Below are 18,570 nucleotides of genomic sequence, written 5' to 3'. Positions count from 1 at the left end.
TTTTGAAAAAAGTAATTTTATTTTCTAACGGGGCTAAAAATAAACTTACCTTTCTTTAAAGTATTTAAAAATAATAAACCTGTGGAAAAAATGTTTTAATTTTAATTAATTCACCATTTACCTTGTAAAAAGCAGGCCTTGCGACTGCTTTTTACATGTCTAACTTCTGGAGACTTACCTTCCCGGGAAAACCTGCAAAAAAAAATGTAAGTTCGATGCGCACGCGCTGCCTTTCCTGCGCACGCGTTCTACCTCTTAACCCCTTCTTTCAGGGGAACGGAAGTTTCTGTTTCCCGCGCATGCACAGTGCATGCACGAAACCGGCACTTCCATTGGGCTTACGGGTGAGTACCCCAGTGCATACTCACCTGTGGAGACCCGAATTTCTGGGCCCATGTTGCATTTTTGTTTCTGTAAGCAGCAGTCATATCTGTAGGAGGCTTCCTGATTGGCTGTCAGCTCTGCGGTGATTACACGATTAGATCCAATGCTTTTTCTAATGGCATTTATGTCATTGTATACACACCCACTTGGTTTTGGATCAAATTTATGTTCAAGTTATGCTCACTTCTATGCCTTCAGCCAGCACTTCTGCCGAGTTGCATTGTCCAGGAGCCGGGATGTGGCAATGTGTGTGTTATTCTATCTCACAACTGTGCTTTCTGCATTTCTCACCTTGTATTACATTAATAATTCACTTCCGTGTGGCCCAAAATATGACGTGGTTCTTTTGCACGCCCCCCCCTCGCCCCACCTGTAAAAGGTTGACTGCAGCACTGTATTTCCAGCACTTTATGCTTTTATTATTGAGGGGGAGGGGGGGAAAAAAAGAATTGCATTCGTATAACACCTTTCACAACCTCAGGACGCCGCAAAGCACTTTATTGAAGTACTTTTGAAGTGTAGTCACTGTTGTAAGGCAGGCAACGCGGCAGCCAATTTACACACAGCAAGGTCTATACTTATTGGAGTTTAGAAGAATGAGAGGTGATCTTATTGAAACGTATAAGATACTGAGGGGGCTCGACAAGGTAAATGCAGAGAAGATGTTTCCCCTCATGGGGGAATCTAGAATTAGGGGGCATAGTTTCAGAATAAGGGGTGGCCCATTTAAAACTGAGAGGAGGAGGAATTTCTTCTCTGAGGGTCGTAAATCTGTGGAATTTTCTGCCCCAGAGAGCTGTGGAGGCTGGGTCATTGAATATATTTAAGGTGGAGATAGACAGATTTTTGAACAATAAGGGAGTGGTGGGTTATGGGGAGCGGGCAGGGAAATGGAGCTGAGCCTAAGCTCAGATCAGCCATGATCTCGTTGAATGGCGGAGCAGGCTCGAGGGGCCAAATGGCCTACTCCTACTCCTATTTCTTATGTTCTTATGTCCCACAAACAGCAATGAGATAATGCCCAGTTAATTAACTGAGACACACACAGTTTTGCAACAAATTAAGTCAGTTATTTGACCCTTCACAAATCAACAGATTGAAATTCAATTAAGGTGGTGTATTGGGGCACATCACTACAGAGTGATGAGATGCTGGTTTCTCAGAGCGTGTTGTACTGTCATGCTGATCCTGGCCATGTTGCCTTTTGGCAAAGGCAAGATTTCATCCCAAGGGGAGTAAAGATGGGCAAGAGAGTAAACCCCTGGATACTGCTGAGTATGTGCCAGTGGGCAGTCAAAACACTCTCCTGTTTAATCATGTTTTATCACCAGCAGAACAAACTCACTGCTCCTATCTTTTTTTTGTTTTTTTAGGGTTGAAAAGATGGTGGTGCTTTCGAAAGAATATGGGTGTGTCGTGCTGACTGGTGCAGCCAGCTTCGTCATGGTCACCTACCTTGGTCACAAAGTCATGGCAGCGCGCACTAAGTACAAAGTGGAGGTGAGTTTATGCCGAGGAGCACGATAGCTGGAGTCGCCTCTGGATTCTGCTGAAAAAGCCACTTCTGCCACTTGAAGTCGATGAATCCAACATGAACCAGTTCACTCTCCAATCATTTGTTTTTTTGATATGTCTTAAGACGCCTGTGGGAGAAGTAGTGGCAGCTTATGAAAACCTTTCAGGTTTCAGTGTAGGTGTGGCGGTATATGAGTAGGTTGAAATGATCCTGTTCAATGCATAAAACAATGAACATAACTTTACTCTGAACAATTGTTTTAGTCTTGTATATTATTTAAGATCTGTTCCAACTACTCCCCACCCCCAGAATTCTAGTAGTCTATGCCTGTGACTAATTTAGTTATTGACTAGTTCAAGTGTGGGTCACCAACATGAACAAGCATTAAACTGGCAGGATGTGGAGATTTACAACACTCAGCAAACTTTGCTAAATTATGTTTGCCAATTTGCACAGCAGTTATGCCATTTATATTTGACCTGTTGACTTTGTTGCTTGTGTGTGATCTATGTCACAAGGCTCTTCAATTTATTATTTATTTCCTCATCTCCACAGCAACAATTCTCAATTTAACTCTCCCTTCCACCCCTCCCCCACCGCTTCCAGGTAAATCCAACACTGGTGACATGTTTTATGTTAGGACAGTGTGAAGTAGAAACCACAATGCATAATTGCAAACTGTCATATAAATGACCCATCACCAGCGTACTTTTTTTGTATTCAAACCTACCTCTGTCCTGCCTGACTTGAAGCTGAATAGGTTGAGGCTTAACTGAAAGAATTGAGATGTTGACTCGGCTATTGTTTGCCAAAGAAACCGGATGGCACACTTACAAGAGCAGGAATAACCAGAACATTGTCTCATCTCCCTCTCATCCTTTCATAGAGCGTGCAACATGTGCTGGAGAACGAGAGGCTGCTGGCAACCTCCAGTGTCTCAACGAAGTGATCATTCATCATTTGTTGCTTGCCGATTTCAGCATGGAGGATATTTAAAAAAAAATTTTTTATTCATTGATGGGATGTGGGCGTCGCTGGCTAGGCCTGCATTTAGTGCCCATCCCTAGTTGCCCTTGAGAAGATGGTGGTGAGCCGCCTTCTTGAACCGCTGCAGTCCATATGGTGTAGGTACACCCACAATGCTGTTAGGAAGGGAGTTCCAGGATTTTGGCCCAGCGACAGTGAAGGAACGGCGATACAGGTCCAAGTCAGGATGGTGTGTGGCTTGGAGGGGAACTTGTAGGTGGTGATGTTCCCATGCGTCTGCTGCCCTTGTCCTTCTAAGTGGTAGAGGTCGCGGGTTTGGAAGGTGCTGTTGAAGGAGCTTTGGCGAGTTGCTGCAGTGCATCTTGTAGATGGTACACACTGCAGCCACAGTGCGCCGGTGGTGGAGGGAGTGAATGTTGAAGGTGGTGGATGGAGTGCCAATCAAGTGGGCTGCTTTATCCTGAATGGTGTCGAGCTTCTTGAGTGTTGTTGGAGCTGCACTCATCCAGGCAAGTGGAGAGTATTCCATCACACTCCTGACTTGTGCCTTGTAGATGGTGGAAAGGCTTTGGGGAGTCAGGAGGTGAGACACTCGCCGCAGAATTCCCAGCCTCTGGCCTGCTCTTGTAGCCACAGTATTTATATGGCTGGTCCAGTTCAGTTTCTGATCAATGGTAACCCCCAGGATGTTGATGGTGGGGGATTCAGCGATGGTAATGCCATTGAATGTCAAGGGGAGATGGTTAGCCTGATGGTTAGGGGAGATGGCTGAGCCTGATCCTGTCCTTGACTGCCATCCAAACCATGCACTTTCCAGCAGTTAGCCACTGGATGCCAATCTCGCTTTACAACTCTGGATGTTTCTCTAGCTCAGAAATGCTGAGACCAATTGCAGTGCCGATGGTTTTTCAGCTCGAGTTCAACAAGATCACTAACACTGTCACCCCATTTAAGGAAGGTATGGGGAGGTGGGTGGTAAAGGAGGAGACTGTAGCTTTAGCTTTCCACATACTTAGATTCCAAAGATAAAACTAATTTGAAAAAATGGGTATTACTGTTGGGTTATGCCCAGGCAATAATCACTCCCCGAATGCCTAGAATTGCAGAAATGTAATACTGTTTGAGATAAAGTATGACTTGGTGAACTTGATACAACAGTGGGTTGCTGCCCTTGTTCTCAAACAGGCAGAAGGACACCAAAAGAAGATTGGTTCATAAAATTAATTTTCTAAGCAAAACCAAGGAGTTAAAGTGTGAATAAACTCTTAGCTGCAATGAGTGTTGTCTGTACTGCAGTTTTGTAATAATCTTCTGCATCAACTGCTGCACGTTTGACTAAGAAGAATTTGTCTTTGAACTTGACTGGAAAGTGATGTGATTTGGAGTTTATACTTGAATACTAATAGTCTTGAGATTTGAATATGAGAAACTTGGGGCCCATCCTATCATTTTGGAAACTGCAGGGGGCGGGTTTGGGATGGAACATTTCCTCGGCTAATTTATTTTTCAAACAGTAAATTTAAAAGAAGTTCTTGTGCATTTTTTATTCCACTTAGCTTTCTGCCTGGTGGGTGTGAGAATATTCAAGGCTGAGATTGATAGATTTTTGGCCTCTAGGGGAATTGAGGGATATGGGAATTGGGCAGAAAAATGGAGTTGGGGTTGAAGATCAGGCTTGAGGGGGGCGTATGGCCTACTCCTGCTCCTAATTCTTATGTTCTTATGTAATGACTGTTTAATGTTGAGTTGAATGTGTTTGGGAGAGGAGAGAAAAAACATTTCCTGTTCTATTGCCAAATTATGAAGTGTGCACCATTGTGTTGCTGGCAACATGTGAATTGGGAGATGAGGCTTCTTGAGGAAGGGTTTTCTAAACTGTGTATGTTGTAGAAGGTAGGCAAAAAGGATATTCAGGGTGCAATATGTGGGGTGCTTCACGTGTAAAAGAGGACAGAGGGGTCTAAAGAGGTTGTAAGGCTGGTGGGAGGATGGTGAGCTGTCACAGAGCATATACCTAAGTCCAAGGGCTTTGATGGGGGTTCTGCTGAAATTTTGAGTGGACTGTTCCTCTTTGCAATTAAAAGCTGAGCCTACTTTATATGTGGCGACCTGGAGTTTCAATCCATTTGATTTCCTCATCCGCACTACAATGCACATACTTTATTTATGCTATTGGTTCTCAACAGGTACATCAGGGCCCAGATTTTTCTAGTTTATGTAAATGGCAATGTTTCTTGTGTTAACTTGTCATATTCAGTGCACGTTTGGGTACAATAATTCCAGTAAAGTTCCCACTTTGAAATCTACTCTCCAGGTGCATTCACTCTCGGTCACGCTAGCTGCAGGTTGAATTTGAGTGCATGTCTGGACCATCCTACTCTAAATAGTAGCAAAACAGGGTCTTCCGTTTCTAATAATGTACATTTCTCTCTTTTATATATAAAGTACCCTGAGATGTACAGTAATGATCCTGAGACAGGACACTTGTTCAACTGTATCCAGCGTGCTCACCAAAATACGTAAGTGTCACTTAATATGCACTCAGTAATAATTTCCATAATTTTGCACTGTGACCTTTAATACTGTATAACAAAAGGACAGTTAAAAATAAACTTTTTAATTCCAATTAAAGGTCAAACCTTGGCAAGATAAATTACTTAATTGGCCTTTTTCCATTTTATAAGATTTGACTTGCAATCCTTATTAAGATGAGCATGTGATTTTTAACTGTTTTAAATTGATATACTAGACCAGCAAAATTATTGCGCACTACAGCTTCTCCTTTTGAATTAAGGTTACAAGCTGTGTTTATCTTCAACTGGTTACAGTGTACTATTAGTTGTATTTATATAGCACTCATCACGTGAAAGAACATCTGAGGGCTGTGTTTTAGGTTAACTGATGTCTATAGAATGTGAAGTTGGAAGTGAGGGGACATTTATCCTCAGTGATGAAGGCATTGATGATGGTTCTGCTGGTTAGCATAGTGTTTGAAACATAGAAACATAGAAGATAGGAGCAGGAGTAGGCCATTCAGTCCCTCGAGCCTGCTCCGCCATTCAATGCGATCATGGCTGATCATCCAATTTCAGTACCCGGTCCCTGCTTTCTCCCCATACCCCTGGATCCCTTTAGCCTTAAGAAATATATCCAACTCCTTCTTGAATATATTTAATGAATTGGCTTCTACTGCCTTCTGTGGTAAAGAATTCCACAGGTTCACCACTCTCTGGGTGAAGAAATTCCTCCTAATTTCTGTCCTAAATGGCCTACCCCTTATCCTTAGACTGTGACCCCTGGTTCTGGACTCCCTGACCATCGGGAACATCCTTCCTGCATCTAGTCTGTCCAATCCTGTCAGAATTTTATAAGTTTCAATGAGATCCCCTCTCATTCTTCTAAACTCCAGCGAGTACAAGCCCAATCGTCCCAATCTCTCCTCATACGTCATTCCTGCCATCCCAGGTATCAGCCTGGTGAATCTTCGCTGAACTCCTTCCATGGCAAGAACGTCCTTCCTCAGATAAGGCGACCAAAACTGCACACAATACTCAAGATGTAGTCTCACCAAGGCCCTGTACAACTGCAGCAAGACATCCTTGTTCCTGTACTCAAACCCTCTCGCTACGAAGGCCAACATACCATTTGCCTTCTTAACCGCCTGCTGCACCTGCATGCGTACCTTCAGCGACTGGTGCACAAGGACACCCAGGTCTCGTTGCACTTCTCCTTCTCCCACTCTATTGCCATTCAGATAATCTGCCTTCCTGTTTTTGCCACCAAAGCGGATAACCTCACATTTATCCACGTTATATTGCATCTGCCATGCTTTTGCCCAATCACCCAACCTGTCCAAATCATCCTGGAGTTCTCGGCATCCTCCTCACAGCACACACGCTCACCCAGCTTTGTGTCGTCTGCAAATTTGGAGATATTACATCTAGTTCCCTTGTCTAGATCATTAATATATATTGTGAATAGCTGGGGTCCAAGGACTGATCCCTGCGGTACCCCACTAGTCACTGCCTGCCACTCGGAAAAAGACCCGTTTATTCGAACTCTTTGCTTTCTGTCTGCCAACCAGTTCTCTATCCAAGTCAATACCTTGCCCCCAATCCCATGTGCCTTAACTTTACACGCTAATCTCTTATGCGGGACCTTATCAAAAGCCTTCTGAAAGTCCAAATACACCACATCCACTGGTTCTCCCTTATCTATTTTACCAGTTACATCCTCAAAAAATTCAGGTAGATTAGTCAAGCACGATTTACCTTTTGTAAATCCATGTTGACTTTGTCCAATCCTGTCACTGTTTTCCAAGTGCTCTGCTATTACATCTTTTATAATGGACTCTAGCATTTTCCCCACTACCGATGTAATTCCCTGTTTTCTCTCTACCACCTTTTTTGAATAGTGGGGTAACATTAGCTACCCTCCAATCTATGGGTACTGTTCCAGATTCCATCGAATGTTGGAAGATGATCAGCAATGCATCTACTATTTCTAGGGCCACTTCCTTAAGTACCCTAGGATGTAGATTATCAGGCCCTGGGGATTTATCTGCCTTCAATCCCATCAATTTCCCTAACACCATTTCCCTACAAATACTGATTTCTTTCAGTTCCTCCCTTTCATCAGACTCAATGTTCCCCGACATCTCTGGGAGGTTATTTGTGTCCTCCTTTGTGAAGACAGAACCAAAATATGTATTTAATTGGTCTTCCATTTCTTTGTTCCCCATTATAAATTCCCCTGATTCTTACTGCAAGGGACCCACGCTTGACTTCACCAATCTTTTTCTCTTCACATATCTATAAAAGCTTTTACAGTTTTTATGTTCCCTGCAAGCTTACTCTCATATTCAATTTTCCCCTTCTTAATTAATCCCTTTGTCCTCCTTTGTTGAATCCTAAACTGCTCCCAATCCTCAGGTTTACTGCTTTTTCTGGCCAATTTGTATGTCCTCTCCTTGGATCTTATGCTATCCCTAATTTCCCTTGTTAGCCACGGTTGAGTCACCTTTTTTGTTTTATTTTTATGCCAAACTGGGATGAACAAATTCTGTAGTTCATCCATGCGGTCTTTGAATGTTTGCCATTGCCTATCCACCGTCAACCCTTTGAGTGACCTTCCCCAATCAATCCTACCCAACCCGCACCTCATACCATCGTAGTGTCCTTTATTTAAAGTCAGGACCCTAGTCTCTGAGTCAACTACTTCATTCTCCATCTTAATGAAGAATTCTATCATATTATCCGTCTCTTGCTGCAAGCAGGATGCAAAGGTGGGCTTTACTGTTGTCAGGACACACATACGACATCAAATATCGCAAATCAGACTTGCACGGCAACGCAGACGGTCTCTCTAGGCTACCCTTGCCTGTTACTCCCCCAGAGCCTCGTCAGATAGACATCTTCTACTTTAGACAAGTGGAGGGAGCACCTGTCACTGCAGTTCAGTTGCGAAGGTACACCCGCAATGATCCAGTCCTGTCTGAGGTAATGGACAATGTCATTCGAGGGAGAGCTATAGGAGATTCTCCTAGTTTGAAACCTTACGTTTCAAAAAGAAATGAGCTCTCCGTCCAGGCAGGTTGTCTTCTTTGGGGATGCTGTGTCATCATTCCACCAGCTCTGAGGAATCCTATACTGCAACAACTTCATACAGGCCACAGTGGGATGGTTCGGATGAAGGAAATGGCAAGAAGCTACTTCTGGTGGCCAGGTCTTGATGGAAATATTGAGGAGAAAGCCAAAACATGTTCCCCATGTCAAAGGGTCCGGAATGTTCCACAGCTGGCAACCCTACACCCCTGGGATTGGCCTGCAGAAGTGTGGCAGCGAGTACATGTGGACTTCGCCGGTCCTTTCGAAGAGAAGATGTTTATGGTGGTTGTGGACACTCGTAGCAAGTGGCCGGAGGTCGCTGTGATGAGGTCTACCACGGCAGAGAAAACAATTGAGAAACTTGGTGAGATGTTCAGCCGTTATGGCTCACCGGAACAACTCGTAAGTGACAACGGTCCACAATTTGTATCACAGGAGTTTGCAACCTTCCTGCATGTGAATGGTGTCCAACACATCAGGTCTGCGCCCTATCATCCCTCTACTAACGGCCTGGCAGAAAGGTTCGTGCAAACTTTGAAGCACACCTTGAAGGCATTGCAAGGTCAGGGCTCCATCCACCAATGTCTGAACAGCTTCCTGTTGGCCTACAGGAACGAGCCGCATGCCACAACCAAAACTTCCCCCACTTCGCTCATGATGAAGAGGCAGTTGCGGACAAGTTTTGACTTACTCAAACCTCCAAGGGCAGAACAGGTTGTCCATTGTCAACAACAAGCTCAAGTTGAAAAGAGAGAGAAAAGAGCCAAGGAGAGACGGTTTCACCCTGGAGAGCATGTCCTAGCTCAAAACTACAACACTGGACCGAAATGGGTTCCTGCTACAGTGATCGCGCAGACAGGCCCTGTGTCTTACACGGTTGAGACTGCCGAGGACGTTGTCTGGAGAAGACACACAGATCAACTGTTGCTAGCAGAGACAGCCACAGAGGCTCCAACGGCTGGTTGGCCTCAAATTTTTACGGATGATACCGCAAACCAGCATCCTTTGCCACAGTGCTCTTCTCCAACACAGGAAGTCATCGAGACTGTTCCACCTGTGCAAACTCCTGACTTTCGACTGACACAGGTACCTTCTCCATCCAGGCCTGTGTCAATGCCTACTGCTGTGGAAGCCAGCGATGACCGCCGGTATCCTGTCAGGGAGCGGCGGCCTCCAAGACGCTTGGATCTGTAGGCTTGTAGGGGGGGCTTCTTTTAACTGGTTTACGGTAATTCACCTGGCCTGCAGCCTTTGCCTGCACTCTGACCAATTCCAATCTTTTACCTGGTTTACAGTAATTCACCTGGTCAGGCAGCCTCTCTGCTACACTGTAAACCAATTTCCAATAAACCAATTTTAAAACAGCGGTTTCGAATCGCTACCCCACCTTCCAGTTCTGACTGAAGGACTTATAATTAATGATATTAAAACGGACAAATGTTCTGGATGAGAGGAAAAATCAAGCTTTATTAACTAAAAGAAACTATAATCAAATATCAAACTATACCACACGAACACAATAATTACAGTAAAATTGCTTAAATGGGGGAATGCAGATGGTAAAAACGAGGGATTAGATGGCTACAATGTTGATTAAACAATCTTAGCAATATCCCCTTAATTACCATCCCCTAACTCCTTACTAGGTTACTTTGCTGAGGAGTCAGAAACTCTGCTCACATGTGGTCCAGCGAAGTGAGAGAGAGGCTCACCTGTGGTCCCAGGAAGTAAAGAGAGAGATAGCTTCTCAGGAGCTATCATATATACCTGGTGAGGCCCCCCCCCTGCTGTTTGCCTGTCTGGAAAATTCACGCCCAAAAAGTTCCAATTCACAAGAGAAAAGCTGTGATTGGCTAACTCAAAGTGGTTGGACTGGGTTAGTGTGTCTGCACTGTGGGGCTGAAATGTTCCCGCCCACATCCGGAGCCTACCTCGGCTAAAACAAAAGGGAAATGCAACTGCTCTATTGTCCAGAATGATGGGTGATTTAAACCCATTCAGTTCTTAAACTGTTGCAAATCAAAATCCGTTCCATGATTTCAGTCTATCATTGTCTGAGAGAGCTCTGAATGGCTGTGTAAACAGAAGCAGTTTCAAATCGATTGTCCTGCGGTCATTCTCAAGTGGGCTAATCTCTTAAGTAAATAAGCAACTTCAAGTGCTTCGAAGGGAACCTCCCTTTGATTGGCAGGTCATTGACTGCTACTGTAGATCCTCCCACTTTATACACACAGACCTCTCGAGCTGCTTTTGAAGCCCCAGTATCTTGGCCAATGCTTTCTGTGGCCATTTAAAAACTTTTTGTGATTGCCCAAACTCCAGGGAACGACTTTATTAAGGTGTACTGTCTCAATGTGTGCGAATATTTCCACGAATTCCTCGATTCCATTGTTGTCCACGCCATTTTCATCTCAGAGCAGTCTTTTGCGGTTCTAGGCACATTTTAAAACATTGTAGACAAGTCACATCACCCAATTCTTCGTCCACGATGTGGACCAATATTTTTCAATCTTCAGGGAAATATTGCAACCCCTACATCCTGACTGCCCTCTGTTATTGTGAGCTGCAGTGATCAGCCATCATTTTCAAATATTTAATGTGCTTGATTCTTCTATCCAACAAATCTAGGTAAAAATGAATCGGCTTTAATGACCTTTTCTCCTCCCTGTTACTACATGTTTTAGACTGGAAAGCTATCCAGCATTCCTCTTCTTTTTGGCAATCGGTGGAATCCAGCACCCAGTAAGTAATGTTTAACAAATTTCTTTATTGAACTTCATTTTTTTCTTTTGACCATTTTTCCACAAATGATTTTGAAAAACTTACTGTTGGGTAATCTTACAATTTTTTTTTAAACGTACTGGGATGATAGGTAGTTAAGTTAATAATGAGCTAGTGTTGCTGTTTTCCTATAGATTGTAAATAAACCACGCGAGATAAAACAGATACACACCGGTCAGATTTTTAAAGGGGGAAAAACTGCGAGGGCTGTCATTAAAATTGAAAAGTTTACCCTTGTAGATCTTTGATTTAGACACTTTCTTATTAATCCTTCAATATAGCTTTTAGAAATTGTATCTGATAGTTCTTCATTCTACAATTTTTAAACTGCACCATATGCATTCATCCAAAACATGATAAAATGTGCCTTTTTTTTAAATATTGAAGTATTTTGCTTTGTGCTCATCTGAATGAAGGGTATTGGTAAATGGGTTATTTTCTATTCCAGGCACCCATTGTTGGCATCAAATAGGAGACAGCAGAGTAAAGCTCCATCTACTACTACCCCAGCAATGTCTGAACCACAACTCATGAGGGGCTCCCCACAGTAGACAGGGTGGCATTGTTCCATATCTATACTGTAACCTGAGTGAGATTCCCAATTCGTACTGAATTAGGAGTTATTTTTTTACTATGTCCATTAAGAACTAGATTGGGACTGCCCAAATTAATTTCATTTAGGACAGTTACAGCCACTTACATCCCCTCCTCGGGTTGACATGTTTAATTGAAATAGCAGGAGCGTAGTTAGTAGAGACTGAGCGATGAGGTGGATGAGTAGTCATTTCACCTGTGAGATCCTCTTTCAAATCCAGAGCAGATTAATGCCGTGGAAATATTTCCCCCTTCCCTTGTCAGTTACCAACATAAAGCTGGCAATCTCCATCAAATGTCATGAGGATTGCTGTTCTGAAAAGTAGCAAATTCCTTACTGCTACAATAGGAGGTGAACCTTTAGGCCCAACATCAAAGTGCATTGTCTGGTCAGCGTATAGATCGCTTCAGACTGACTTGAGGTGCTTGACGCCGAGAGTGGGTGACAAGTGGAAGAACGTTTCATTCCCGAACAATGAAGCCCTCGCCTTTAATGAGCGCAATATTCATCAAAATCCATGCATTTATTCAGTTCAGACTTTGATACGTACACTGCCAAACCTAGCTGGACATGGCGCTTCATATTATGGAATTTGGTCAATAGACCCAAGGAACTTAACTTCAAAATATCACAAGATACATGCAGATGAAGATGACCATTTGGCATAACTTAGCTACCTATTCAGAAAGATACCTCACTTCAGGGCTGGAAAGTCCCAAGATTTTTCAAGTCTTTCCTAACAACTCAGTCCTCTGATGCTAAAGATCAATCTCCAGGCTCTTCTCTGAATAGCATCGAGTGTTTCAATGTTTCTCTTGTCGCAGTGACTAAAATTGATCTGGCCAGAGTACTACCAAGTTTGAGTACGGCTTCCTCTAACTAACTGGTACCATTTGGCTACAGCTAGTTCAATATTCTGTTTGTTTTGTTAAGTGCTGCTCTGCAGAGCTACTCAAACCCTGTTGATTTGTTTTCAACTGCATTCTAACCTATTTTGACATTATTCATGGACTACTCTAGTCGCCCATATTCCTGTGCCAAATGTTTCATTTGTCCCTATGAAATTCCATCTGTCAGCATTGGGCCCACTTATATTTGTTGTTCTACTTGCTTTGTAGTACTCAAGCTTATTCCTCAGATGCAACTGCCCTTGGTTTGGTATCGTCTGTGAATTCAACCAGTTTGTCTTAAGCTTCTGAATCAAACTAATTAACATTCATCTTTATGCTGCTTGTCAGATTTTTGCATTGTACAAAACAGCTGCTGCATTTGCCTAGATAAGTCATTTCAAAATAACTGATTGTGGGCTAGTTTAAAGAAGTGACACAATGCTATATAAATTTAAACTTTTCTTTTAATACATTCTGAAAGGATCACTTGATTCTTTTCAGTTGGATGCTCTGTATGATTTTTAAAAAGTAGAGCGTTAACTACTTCAAAATCTGAATCCTTTAGTGGTTACTTCCCAATATTGTTTTAATATACATTTCAGTATTTATAAATCGCTGTTCATGTACTCAGGATAGGCCCAAAACACTTTACAAGCACATAATAGTCACCAACGTTATGCAGGCAAACCCAGCAACCAATCTGCACAGTGCAAGGTCCCACAAAAAGCAATTGTATGACAAAGTAACGTGTTTCTAGTGGTTCTGGCTGAGGAAGAAATGTTGGCAAGGATATCGGGAGAACTACCGGCCATGGGATCTCTTGCATCCACCTCTGGATGCTTTCTGGGCCTCAGATTAACATCTTAATGGAATGATAGCGCTTCAGGCAATGCAGCACACTCACTACTGCACTGAAGTGTCGACTATAAATTATGTGCTCTAGTCTGTAGTTCTGACTTGATGAGAGCCCAACTGTGCCAAGCTGATTAGACCTTACCGTTGCTGTTTTGTTTTTAGCGACTGGCCAGTGCGCTCGGAGGAGTTTGGATAATTGGAAGAGTTGTTTACGCATATGGCTATTACACTGGAGGTGAGTGCTTCAACCTAAATCGAGTTTGTAAAATAAACAGCTTTGTTTCAGCATGATTCCAAATGTAGAATTTTACATAGGATGTCATTCCTGTAAGGCTCGAAAGGGCAAGATGACAACTTGCTCATTTAGGTTTTATAGTAGTCGTGCTATTTGGGTTCAATTAGTAGCTTTAGAGCAGTGGTTTAAAAATGGTTAGCGACTCTACTTAATGAGACAAAACATTTAGCATCACATGGTAAATGACTGATGATGCAACTCCAGCTTTTTTTTATATTCATACACAGGATGTAGGCGTCACTGGCAAGGTCAGCATTTATTGCCCATCTTCTTGAACTGCTGCAGTCCCACACTGCTGCTAGGGAGTTCCAGGATTTTGACCCAGTGATGATGAGGGAACAGCGCTATATTTCCAAGTCAGGCTGGTGGTGGTGGCGTTCCCCTGCGCCTGCTCCCCTTGTCTTTCTAGGTGGTAGAGATTGTGGGTTTGGGAGGTGCTGCTGAAGAAGCCTTGGCGAGTTGCTGCAGTGCATCTTGTAGATGGTACACACTGCAGCCACGGTACGCCGGTGGTGGAGGGAGTGAATGTTTAAGGTGGTGGATGGGGTGCCAATCAAGTGGGCTGCTTTGTCCTGGATGGTGTTGAGCTTCTTGCGTGTTGTTGGAGCTGCACTCATCCAGCTGTTAACTTAAATACAGGGCCTCACAAAATTTAAAAACAAAATTCAACATTTTCTCTCCACGGAATTAATTAGTAAAAAACAGAAGATTTGTACGATCTGAAGAGAACCTCAGTGGCCACTCGTAAACAGGGCTTTGCTTTATCTGCCACTAAAGTATTCTGGCATACATGCAGTCATGTGATTTCATCTTCAAGCTACAAACCAACTGACAAATTTATTTTACACTCGCAAATGAACAGTGTATTCAAGAGTTTATTTTCAGTTTTTATAACATTTATTATTCTCACTATAAAAACAAATATGCTTCTCCTGCACTACCTCAACATAACTTAAAATTGATCCTTGAAACAGTCTCTCACTTCTTAACATGGAGAAACGTGACCACACTGCTTCTGATCAAGCTCAAGCTCTTTGCTAGTTGAAGATTGACCACCTCAGACACATTCAACATCTTTTGAAGATGCACTGAATGAAAGGACATTAGACAACTGTATTTCAATGATATTACATTAACAGGTTGTCTGTTACCTTGAATGTTCAAAAGTACATCTTGTCATTTAAAGTACTGCTTAAAGACATTCTGTCTGCACCTAAAAGTGTCATGCTGGCCAAATTGAATTGCTTGGAATGATTGATTTAGTGATCTGTGATACTTTGATCTGTTACATTGTTATTACACTTGGATGGGAACCAATGAAACTACAGACAAGGCCTTGAACTACATGCATGTGTACATTGTAGGTGTGAAAGTTAGCCAGACATGGCCATGTATTCCACAAAACATATATATACATATACACACATATATGCTGCATTCAGCACAAAAAAAATTAAATAATCTAACTGACTAAAATACTTACTTTTGTCACAGAAACATCACACTTTAATTCTTGGTTTCTGTAGAAGGAATAATGTTGAAGTAAACTGGCCCAGTATTCTGAAGGTTATGTTGTGTACTCTGAGAAAAGGCTAGCAGGCCTATATAGGCTAGCCCCACTTCTGCACTGACTCGTCCTTGTCCCCACCCTTTTCTCGTCCGCAGCACCCAAGGAGAGACCAAAAAAGAACTGTACCCAATTCAGGAACTTTTGTCAAATTTCTCTTTGACTCAAGCCTATCAGGCAGGCCTGATTAAGCAATTTGACATAGACTGTGTAAGTGAAGTTGTCCATTTGAATGGAGAGGAAATGCAGCTTTTCTTAATTATGTAGTATTAATTGAGCAAAACTGTGCCAAAATAACCAAGAACAACTTTGCTTTCTCACTCCTGATTTGAGATTTCCACTACCCAGCCATTAATAGACTGCTATTTATTTCATGTTAAATATTGAATTATTGGTATTCTGTTAAAGAGGAACAACTATTAAGATGCTCAGTTCCCTCTGCCTTGGTATCGAATGCTTGCTTCTGAAACCCACCCCCCAAACTTTTTCCATTCCCCTTTCTGCTCAGTGTCCACTGGGTTAGGTGCTTCGAGATACAGGTAGACTATCCTTTATCCGAAAACCTCGGGACCAGCCGTGTTTCGGTTTTCGGATTTCAGAAGGTATTTTATAAGACTGGGAAATTTGTCGGGGGTGGGGGTCGGCGGGGGTCGGGGTCGGGCGCACGACTTTCGGTTTTCAGAGGATTTCGGTTTTCGGAAGTGCGGATAAAGGATACACTATCCCTTATCCGAAAGGGTGGGGGTCGGGGGGGAGAAAAGAATATCGGACAGGCCGCTGCAGCTATCGGACGGGCCACTGTATTGGTGGGTTCACTCTCCCGGTATACCTCCTTCACACTGCCCGGCTCGGCCTGCAATCTCCTACCCAGGAGGGAACTCAGTGACCCTCTGCCCTGCTCAGCGTAAGTCGTGCGCCACTCTGGTCATGTCGTGCGCACGACTTACGCTGAACGAAAAAACTTTCGTTTTTTAGAGGGTTTCAGTTTTCGGAAGTTCGGATAAAGGATAGTCTACCTGTATCTTCCTGCATGGGAAGAGTGCCATGGATACAAGTTGTTGAAGGGCTCCAAGAGTCAGCAGGCTGTTAGTACACTGAACCAGACATGCCAGCTAGGACACGGCAAGAGATTCCCAAACACATTAGTGTTGAACATTGGTTACATTTTAGAATATTTACCAGAGTGCTCTTGAGATGTTTTACACTTATTTAAATGAAGATTGCGCACTCTCCTTTAAAATGCCCCTCAAAACCAACCTCTTTGACCAAGTGGTTGGTCACCTGCCCCGATATCTCCTTGTGTGGCTCAATGTCAGATTTTGTTTGAGATCACTCCTCTGCAGCACCTTGGGATGTTTTACTACGTTAAAGGTGCTAGATAAATGCTAGTTGTTGTTCAGCTTCAGCTATCTTTAAAAATGAGTCTTGTGTGGCATCTCCGATTTCAACAACTTAAAGCCCTACTTCTTTGAAGAAAACCTGTAGGTTTTAATTAGTTTGTGTTTAATACAGTGAACTACTCAAGTTCAGTATTAGATGAAAGCGAATTTTCTTTGTGCTGGACGAGCTTTGTTAAAGAAAAGTTAACCTGGAGTTTTTCTTTAGTGTATAAATTATGAGCCTATTTAGTATGTTTAACACTTCCTTTTAACTTTGACTTTTGTTTCCCCCCCACATAGAAGTTAAGAAGCGATATCGTGGTGGATTTAGCTCGGTGGCTCTCCTGGGACTCATGGGGACTGCAATGTCGTTTGGATTTCACCAGCTGGGATGGCACAGACATTGCCATAACCATCCTGCTATTAATGTTACTAATTGATAACCTCAGGGATCGAGACCTGATTTTAGAAACCTGTGAAAATGTATACTTGATTAGCAGAACATTATAGCTCATTAATAGCAAACATTTGCTTCTGAAATTTGTACTCTGAATCTTTTATAAAATGAAAAATTATGAAGTTATTACATGGCATTTGTTTTATTAATTGCTGGGTATTAATGCAATGCATCCTACACATTACATTTTGGAAACGTTATTTGCAACAATCCCCCTTAAACGGAGCATCTCTCTGCTGGAAAATACTCATTAGTTGACGGGGAGAATATGGCAGACCAAACTGCTGGGGGAAAAAAGGGTGAAAGTCAAGATGGAGTATCGGTTGTGACCATATAATTGTTTAAGGTTGCTCCTCAATTAGTTTTCAAGAGGACAAGGGCCTAGGATGGGAAAAGGTGGTAAAATGTCAGCTTAGCTAAGTAGTAGCATTCTTACCAGAGTCAGAAGGTTGAGTTCAAGCCCCACTCCAGGACTAGATCAGGTACTCTAGGTCGACACTTCATGGAAGTGCTGCATTGTTGGAGGGGCATCGTTCTGATGAGATGTGAAACTGAGACCCCATCTGCCTGTATTAGTAGAAAAAGATCCCATGGCACCTTCACAGAGAGAAAGGGAGTTCCCCCACTGTTTGGCCAGCACCCAACCCTCAACACCGTAACAGATTAACTGGTTATTCATATCACTGCTGTATAACAAGCAGAATACTAAGTACCACAGGTTACTCCTATAAGCTCACTCTAAAAGCTGGTGTACACAGTTCCACATTAAGTTGAAAAGGAAATTCAATTGTTGGAAAAGGAAAGGGTAACCTTAAGCAGATTAAATAGAAATGTTCATGATAATGAGCTGAAGTTTTTTCATTATAGACACCTAATTAAAAAGCACCTTCGGCAAATGTTAATCTTCAGTTTACTAAAAAAAAATCACCTCCATGGTCTTAAAAATTAAGTATTAAACTTGTTGCCTACAATGTAAAATTAACTTTCACTCCACCATTGGAAGGAAGTGGCAAGGTTTACATCTGCTGTCCCTCACCTTTCACATTCATCATGTGCATCTCCTGTTCCTTTGCCCATGGAAGGTCAGGACACAGTGAATTTTACTCCAACTATATTAATGATGCTCTAGATTATAGGTATGGAGATATGTTTTTACAAGTGCACCCCTGCAGATGTGACTATCATAACATTAGTACCTCAGTAAGGAGTGCAGAACATAGATATCTAATTTATTATAGATGCTGCGTTACCTTCCCTC

General features: G+C 42.6%; 1 protein-coding gene across 1 annotated transcript; it reads left to right on the top strand.

Annotated features, from left to right (window-relative positions):
- The first annotated feature begins 1,729 nt into the window (after window positions 1–1,729).
- mgst3a (microsomal glutathione S-transferase 3a) lies at window positions 1,730–17,438 on the top strand. Its single transcript, XM_085982305.1, has 5 exons — window positions 1,730–1,884; window positions 5,333–5,406; window positions 11,178–11,235; window positions 13,777–13,849; window positions 17,156–17,438. Exons 1-5 carry the CDS (start codon window positions 1,768–1,770, stop codon window positions 17,293–17,295), a joined length of 462 nt encoding a protein of 153 aa, XP_085838431.1. The 5' UTR covers window positions 1,730–1,767; the 3' UTR covers window positions 17,296–17,438.
- The last annotated feature ends 1,132 nt before the right edge of the window (window positions 17,439–18,570 follow it).

Source organism: Somniosus microcephalus, chromosome 3, assembly GCF_052327205.1.
Source record: "Somniosus microcephalus isolate GS21.2 chromosome 3, FLI_Smic_1.0, whole genome shotgun sequence".
Taxonomy (NCBI): Eukaryota; Metazoa; Chordata; class Chondrichthyes; order Squaliformes; family Somniosidae; genus Somniosus; species Somniosus microcephalus.
Note: the sequence above shows the minus strand (reverse complement) of the source record. Positions and strands in the feature narration are given on the sequence as shown.